At 30.1% G+C, this 8102-nt stretch overlaps 3 protein-coding genes across 3 annotated transcripts; 1 reads left to right on the forward strand and 2 right to left on the reverse strand.

Annotated features, from left to right (window-relative positions):
- Positions 1-1881: 1881 nt before the first annotated feature.
- Positions 1882-2999, reverse strand: LOC119683793 (DNA replication complex GINS protein SLD5-like). Its single transcript, XM_038097656.1, has 3 exons — positions 2827-2999; positions 2312-2765; positions 1882-2244 (listed from the first exon to the last, which is right to left on the reverse strand). The coding sequence occupies exons 1-3, from the start codon at positions 2899-2901 to the stop codon at positions 2123-2125; spliced, it is 651 nt and encodes a 216-aa protein (XP_037953584.1). The 5' UTR covers positions 2902-2999; the 3' UTR covers positions 1882-2122.
- A 30-nt stretch (positions 3000-3029) lies between these two features.
- LOC119683798 lies at positions 3030-3913 on the forward strand. Its single transcript, XM_038097662.1, has 3 exons — positions 3030-3230; positions 3290-3428; positions 3487-3913. Exons 1-3 carry the CDS (start codon positions 3111-3113, stop codon positions 3810-3812), a joined length of 585 nt encoding a protein of 194 aa, XP_037953590.1. The 5' UTR covers positions 3030-3110; the 3' UTR covers positions 3813-3913.
- Positions 3914-5075: 1162 nt separating this feature from the next.
- Positions 5076-5538, reverse strand: LOC119675647. The gene is made up of 2 exons (XM_038086854.1): positions 5406-5538; positions 5076-5343 (listed from the first exon to the last, which is right to left on the reverse strand). Exons 1-2 carry the CDS (start codon positions 5447-5449, stop codon positions 5076-5078), a joined length of 312 nt encoding a protein of 103 aa, XP_037942782.1. The 5' UTR covers positions 5450-5538.
- Positions 5539-8102: the final 2564 nt, after the last annotated feature.

Below are 8102 nucleotides of genomic sequence, written 5' to 3' on the forward strand. Positions count from 1 at the left end.
TTGTCGATAAAATTTGCTCTAACAAATTACCGCAAAATGCTGAACATGTTTTAGAAAACAAAAAACCCTTACGACCAGCGGATGTGATGCACAAACTCCAACAGCAGGAAACGACTACAACTATATCTTCGGACGAAAGTTTTGCAGAACATGAAGCGATAACATCAACACCTACAAGTGAGAAACTAAAAATCAATAATGATTTTAAACAACGCTTGGAGAAAATTTTAGCATCGCCGATACGACAACCAAGCAGCTCGATTGTACAGAGTAAGCCTGTGCAAGCAAGTAATGCTCCGGTGCCTGTACCAAGGAAACGTGTTATGTTTAATACGCTGAGAAGTGATACAGAATCTCTTAGTAATGAACGCAAATTTGTACAGTGAAGTTAAGTTAAAAATTATAAATGCAATTATTTACAGTGATGAAAAAAATAATAGAAAAGGCTTAAATTACTGTCTTTATCTTGTATATGCTCTGTTAAAATATTTATTTTCTAAAGTCTTCAAATTTATAAAACAGTAGTCCAAGTATATGTAATTAATATGTAATTATAATTAAACAAAAAAAAACAAATTTCCCGCAATTCATAATAAAAGAAATGGTAGTGTCGTTTTTCTCTCTCCCTTGTCATACCATTCGATTTGCACCTTATACGACAGATATACCATTTTTGGAAATTCGGTTTTTAAAAATTCTCGCATTATGTTCTATTGGAATTAAGCTCGGCAACTGCGAAAGACATACTAATATCGCAATATTTTTCTCCATGTACCTGAACCTTGCTATTCAAGAGGAATGTTTTGGATCGTTATCCTGCATAAACTCCCATAAAAGTATTTCTTCCTCTGCATATAAAAGCATTATATTATTAAATATATGAATATTGTCTGTTCTGCACATCTTATCTGTTATCCAGTATAATGGACCAATACCTGATGAGAGCATCTTATAAGATTATGTTACCGCTACCGTGTTATGTTGTGTACTTTGAATCGCGTCCACAATTTTTAAACGTCTTACATGTGGTTTCCCATCAGATCTACATAAATTAACTTTAGTTTCGGCAAACTAAAGCACATAAATCCAATTATTTCGCAACAAATGTGTTCTTGCAAAAATTATTCCACAGGATATGTTTATTTTGCTGAGAAAAGGTATGTTTCTTGCGGAATGAGTTTTTAAGTCCATTACTTTTAGTCTATTTTGCATTATTCTACTTGTTACTTTTGCATTTAACTATTTTTTTTTTGGATCTTTCCATAAAACAAATGGTTTTTTCTTGCTTGCCGAATCAACAATTGGTCACACCTTTCAAAGGTATCCCGATTTCGAATTCAGTTTTCTTGTTTTTTTTTTTTAATTATTTGCAGAGTACACATTTTTTTTGCAGCATTTCATTAATTTTGTAATTTCTTTCTTAAATTTAAGATATCTCGTTCCATTTCTGTGTAATGACTCTTACGACCCATTCTGATGAAGATCACAAGAGTATTAGTTACTACTATTGCTGTTTACAAACTTTTAAATACCACCGGCGTCAAATAAATTAACTCTGCCAAAATTGTTTTTATAATAAAAAATGTAACTATTTCTATTTTTTTTTTCCAACCCAAAACTGCATTTTGTTGCTTAAAGTGTGCACATCAGTAATATTTTTGCCGAAATAGGTATAAGGTATAATAGGTATATTAAAGTATTTTCATCAAAATAACATATAACATGCATATAACATTTCAAAAAAATAAAATATACTCCTTGAAGTAGTACAAACCTTCTCGTTTCTATTATTTTTCCACCACTGTATGTATGTATATTCAACTAAATTATATAAGTTAAAATTTATACACAATATAAATTATAAAAATATATGTATATGACTTAATTTGTACTTTATAGATGTGACGATAATTAGTTTTTATAGTTATTGGCAACTTTTTCTGGAATTAATTACACATTAAGCACACATTTTGGTCCTTAACATGATTTGCATCCTATTCCTTCTTGAAACTTCGTTCTTTTCACTGCATAGTACTGCACTCGTCGATACGAACAAGGTGTTTGCTCGATAAATACTAAAGTTTGTATGAAAAATTTGCGAATACGTTAAGGATAGTCACATTTAAATAAGTTCTGCTTGGTTTTTTTGTATTAAATCAGCTATTAACTGATATGGAATAATATGCTGGGAACCCGCTGCGAAATCAACTTCTTCATCATCTACGCCAACTACCACAGATGGTACTAAAATAAAAAGGAACGTATGAAAAAAAACTATTTTAAATTTTTTTATACGCAAATACTAACTTACCAGATACTTTAGCTTTAACAAAAACATGGCTCATTACATTTGGCCGCACTATACGCTGTTCGGCATCGGAACGTTGCATATTTGGCATATATTGCAGCGCCACTTGATTAAAATAATTTTCGGTGTTATCATGCAATTCTTGTGCAAATTTAGTTTCTTCGGGTGATAACCGCTTGTTATCAGTGTCATAATTAGCTTCTTCATTTAGTATATGACGAGTATAGGTTTCTATTTTTTGTAAGCGGCAACGCAAATAGCTGGCCATAACGTATCTAATTCGTTCCAATTCCATGCGATGCGTTATATACCGAAAATCATTTTTATCTAAGTCTTTCATATTTTCTTCCATATGCACTACTTGACCCATCATTAATTCCAACATATCACTTTGGTGCGGCAAAATTTCAGGTGCATTTAGTTCATTGCGCCAAGATGTTTCTAAAAATTCAAGCACCTTTTGTTAAAGGAGCGTAAAATATATTTAAGTTTTTTTTTGTAAATAACCAAAACCTTACCTTTTGTGCTGTGATCAATTCTTCTTCATCCTCTTCAACACCTAATTGTATATCTTCCAAATCTTGCTCAGACATTTTGTTGATCAAAGTAAAAAATTGTCAACAATCTTTCAAAGCCAAAAACAACAAAATGCGCGCCTGATGTAATTATTTGCACTTTCCTACAGTTTTATACAAGCTTAAAGCAACCCTGAACAAAAACACCAACAAAAACAACAGTGTTGTTGTCGCGATTCACGTGCGAGGCACTTTTGACATTTGTTTTGAATCCAAGCAGAACAAAGATGTCACAGGTTGACGAATTCCAAAGAAATTTTCGTTTAATTGTTGAAAAGATTTTTAATAGTTGGCAAAATTTACGTTTAGCGGTAGAACATGGCATGGGCGGACGTAATGGTCAACAGGTAATAGTCGTAATTCATGTACCTGTTAAGACGTACTTTATATAAATAAATAATTATAGGTAGCAATACAAATAATGGACTACACTTACCAATATTGTGTTGGTAATGACAATATTACACAAGGTGAGCTCCAAGCTGTTATAGAGGAATTAATGGATCAAGAATTCAATACGCTGTGTGATGACAATTCTATACAAGGTACATTTTGTAAACCAATTAAGTGGGATTTTAATACAATCATTCATTATCTCCCTAGAAATCTCGCGTAATTTATTACGCTATAAACAGATGTGTCTACAGAACCAATACCAAAGTGTCGAAGATGAGTTGAAAAAATTGCCAAATTGTAAAGAATGGTTACGAAATGATGTCAAAATTGCATACACTCCCATAGCGGGTGAAGACTCTTCCACTGATGAAGATGATGGCAGCTCCGATGAGGGAGAAATGGATATCGATGACTCTGATGACAATGAAGCAGCCACATCTAGCCGGGTGACACGGTCTCAAACTCGCAAACAGCAAGACGATTTTGTGGAACCAGAACCTGGCTGGACAACTGTACGCAGTAAACGTAAATAAAGCAAAAATACCTAAATAAAAACATCTGATAGATATTGTATTAAAAAGTCGGGAAACACTAATACCATAATACTATAACTTTTATATCATTACAGCAACTGATAAAACTAATACTTAAATAAAAATAATTTATATAAAAGAAAGATATTTTTTAATATATGTTATATTTATAGACACTATAAATGATATACCGTGATGCAAGTGTAAAATAAGCCATGTTGTGACAGGTTTTTATAAATAATCTACTTATTTTTACTCTCTAAAGAGAATAGTGTCAATAGTTACCAAAACTTCGGTACAGCAGGAACCGTTGAAAAACAATTGTTTTACGCTAATTACACTCTTATTTCGACAACGGTGCTATAATGTAACTATTATTACGGATGGTTAGTCTCCAAATGTCGACTTATAAACAAATAAGAAGAGCAATCCTCTGAGTTTCAAGCTTATAATTATTCTGATTATTAGATTAAAATATGCATAACAAAGAAAGAAACAAAGAAGCGTGATCCGCTACAGCACAACAAAAAATTTAAACGTCAGTAGTTCACTGAGTGGACTGAGTTTAAAAAGAGTAGAACCACTTACATGATTACAAAGAAGCATTGAAGAAGACATGTACAGCGGGAGCGGGTGTAAGTTCAAAGATTAACCATTGACGTATAGAGCGCAAATTTAAAGACAGCTTTAGCTCACGCCAAGCTGTAAATACTATCATTAGGATAATAACTGTACTATAATTAACGTATATAAAATCAATTTTATAGTAAATTTTTTTTAATTAAGTATTACACTTTTATTAATGAAATAAACATTTAACCAAAAATATTTCTGTTAACATCACTTAAGTCCAAAAATCTTAGCGTTGCTATTTGAGTTAGTACTGCTGGTTGATGTGTTTCTTTGCATACTGCACAAGGATTCTTTTCATCTTTTGTTTTTTTAATACTTTTAACTGTTTTGTTAGCCGTATGTATATCTTTCCAGGAATTTCTGCAATTTTCAGGTAACAATGATACATCCACAACAGAAGCCAGCTCGTCAACGTTTGCCGTCATCGACAAATTAATTGCAGGATATATGAAAAACGCAAAGAAGAATAAGCCCATCAGTACTAACATCGGCAAACATATACTGAAGTATTTATTAGGCATAAAGTCTATACCGCAGCTTTTTAATAAATTGTTAGGCAATAAGGCCCATAGAAAATATAAAATAAAAAGTGTGAAAAAGAACAAATATATAGCGAATCCATATACTGCTCTATGTGGGCTTGGAGCTGGTGTGTGAGCTGGCATTTCTTCTGCCGAATGCTTTTATTGTATCTGTACACAATACAAGTAACTCAAAAAATGAAGCAATTGCTGAGCGCAGATTTTTTACTTCATCGGATACAAAATGAACTTCTAAATCAAGACCTTGTAAAGTAAACTCTTTCTGTACAAAATTTCGACGCGGCTCTACATCAACTTTTAGAACACGGTACGCGATTTCAGCATTTCTCTCCGTGTCAAATGACACTTTAATGGTGCTATAAGTATTTTAAATTAATTAATAAGCGTTACAAAATTGCAAAATAAAATTAAAACTTACGCTTCAGTTGGTCTATCAGACGTATTAATAATATGTAGCGACATATCCTTACAACATTGATATTTATATTGTCAATACAAATATCCAAAACATATTTTGACAGCGCAGTACAATTTGTAAATAAAAGTAATGCAACTGGGAGTAAATTTAAAAAAGTAGTAAAAAGTAGTGATCAGGGTTTCTTCATTAATTACGAGCAATTGTACATTATACTATGTTCAGACACACCTTAATTTCGCAAAATCTTAATATCAAAAAATTTCTTAATTTCGTTTCAGCGAAACTAAATTGTTTTTTCCATATAAAACTTAATTTTAAGGCTAGAAAGATATTAAGGAAAATGCCCTTAATTTCGTTGAAACGAAGGCTGAAATTAAGGGAAATTTTAAAAGCAACTATGCGCAAGATAAATTTTAAGTAAAAGATAAAGTTGTTATAAAAAAAAAGACATTTTTTTAAAATAAATGTCAGTGACAGTTGACTTTAATTAAACCGTGAAAATATTTTGAAAGCAGTACAAATTTTTAAATTTGCATATAGAGAAAAATTTTTAATTTAAAAATTTTTTGTTTTTAATTTAAAAAAAAAATAACAATTTCTAAAAATAACAATTTATATACCTGAAATCCATCCTTTATAGTTAAGGAAATTTGGCTGTCTGAACTTAAGTTAACAACGCAAACGTTGAAACACTTTAAATTTACCAGTATCAGCAAATAAATTATTTTTTAATAAATATTATCTTACTCATGTTTCATTTATTTATTGTAATTCCATTGTAATATGTTTACAATAAAATAATATATAATTAATTTCCGTCAGCATATGAAGTACATGCCGTACTTGAAAATCAATAAATTCAAAATCAGGTTTTTAAAGCGCTATATAGTGAGCGAACATCTAAATCGGTTTTTTAATTTTTGAACAAAGTCTTCATAGAATACAAAAAAATTAACTAAATAACAATTGTAAGCCGACAATTTTTAACTCATAGTATTAGGTCTGTTCGCAAATAGTTTTATTGAACCAATAAAATGAAAGTAAAATCATATTCACTTAGCATAATAATCATGAAATGATTGTAATCTTGTTTTTTCAAATTCTCATTGTAGCAAAATCTATATGAAATCACAATTCGAATTATCCACAATATCGCTACACAATTCTATTATTTCAAATTATAAAATTAATTTTAATTTGATTTTGTATAAATATTAATTAAATTGTAAGTTTTGTTGCCGGGATCTTGTATAGAATTGTATTTCAATTTATTTTATACTGAGTTGTAAGAGCCTAAAAATCTGAATTACAATCATAATTAGAACTATTTTAATTCGGAGCTACACGAGCTACTCGTAGTAAAATTCATGTAAAACACAAGTAAAGTACAAACTGAGAGCGTAACACCAATTCCGCGTAAATAAACAATACAAAAATTTAAATTAAAAAAAAAACAGCTGATTCACACATCACATAAATTTTACTTGAAATAAAATGTACGAGTAAAGTCTATTTAGCATTTTCAAATTTCGACAGGGATTTTACGCTCTCTTAGATGCTTTCATTTACTCAAAAATTTTTGCTGGTGGAACGGAATTGTGACACACAGTGTTACTCAAAGTTACTACGAGTGGAACAAAAGTGATGTGATGTCAATTTTGTGAGTAATTCTTATGAACGACAGAGTTCTTGTGTAACACGAAATATTTCTATATCTAATATTTTTGTTTCAGGGCACAATTACATGAACAAATATGATCCGAACAATAATTGTGCTTACAGTATCCGAACAATTAAAAGACGAATAAACATTACAAATATACTTTGCATGGCAAATCCTTCTCATGGCTATAATGAGCAAAACCTACTAAATGAGACATTGTGAATGTGCTATAAGTACAAATTTTTTAAATTGTTCTAATATATTTATATATACATACTTTCAATTTATTCATTTTATTTATCATTTACTTATTATTTATTATCAGGAGTGGCCATGTAAGTTATGGAGCCTTACGAAGATATCTTCTTTTAGTTTGGTTAGAAAATATATATATGTATATATATATATTTGTATGGCAATTCATTCTCAATTGTGGCTATATAATGAGCAAAACCTACTAAATGAGGCAGTGTGAATGAGCTATAAGTACAAATTTTTTAAATTGTTTTAATATATTTATATATACCTTTAATTTATTCATTTTATTTATCATTTACTTATTATTTTTATCAGGAGTGGCCATATTAGCTAAGGAAGCCTTGTGAAGATATCTTCTTTTAGTCTGATTAGAAACTATATACTTTTGTTAAACATGAAATATAATTTGTGCAAATGATTGTTTTTCTATTTTCTTTTCAAAGGAGAAAAAATCTATGAGACGCAAGAAAGCATAAAAAATGAGTGTAAATACACAGGAATTCTAAGCAGTTGCCAATTGAAGACATATAGTTTATGTTATATGGATAGTTGTATACAGTATAGTTGAAGTCAAACTACTGTTGTCGATACAGTGGCTAGAATTGATGTAAGTTTAAGTAAGTAAATTAGTTCCCAAAAATTTTCTTTTGAAAAAAATAATATCCTATAGTATAGTTTTAAATATATTTTTATTTGGAGCACTATGTCCACTCAGTATGTATATATATATCAATTTTTAAAAATTTAATCAATCACACGAATTAAACAAAACAAAA

Source organism: Teleopsis dalmanni, chromosome 2 (genome assembly GCF_002237135.1).
Source record: "Teleopsis dalmanni isolate 2A chromosome 2, ASM223713v2, whole genome shotgun sequence".
Taxonomy (NCBI): domain Eukaryota; kingdom Metazoa; phylum Arthropoda; class Insecta; order Diptera; family Diopsidae; genus Teleopsis; species Teleopsis dalmanni.

Bases quoted from the DNA above. Each gene is read 5' to 3' on its own strand.
- LOC119683793 (XM_038097656.1), bottom strand. From the start codon at position 2,901: ATGTCTGAGCAAGATTTGGAAGATATACAATTAGGTGTTGAAGAGGAT. The intron at 2,766-2,826 runs GTAAGGTTTTGG...CTTTAACAAAAG, and splicing joins AATTGATCACAGCACAAAAG to GTGCTTGAATTTTTAGAAAC. The intron at 2,245-2,311 runs GTAAGTTAGTAT...TTTTTATTTTAG, and splicing joins TGTTAAAGCTAAAGTATCTG to TACCATCTGTGGTAGTTGGC.
- LOC119683798 (XM_038097662.1), top strand. From the start codon at position 3,111: ATGTCACAGGTTGACGAATTCCAAAGAAATTTTCGTTTAATTGTTGAA. The intron at 3,231-3,289 runs GTAATAGTCGTA...AAATAATTATAG, and splicing joins GCGGACGTAATGGTCAACAG to GTAGCAATACAAATAATGGA. The intron at 3,429-3,486 runs GTACATTTTGTA...TTATCTCCCTAG, and splicing joins TGATGACAATTCTATACAAG to AAATCTCGCGTAATTTATTA.
- LOC119675647 (XM_038086854.1), bottom strand. From the start codon at position 5,449: ATGTCGCTACATATTATTAATACGTCTGATAGACCAACTGAAGC. The intron at 5,344-5,405 runs GTAAGTTTTAAT...AAATACTTATAG, and splicing joins TCTGATAGACCAACTGAAGC to CACCATTAAAGTGTCATTTG.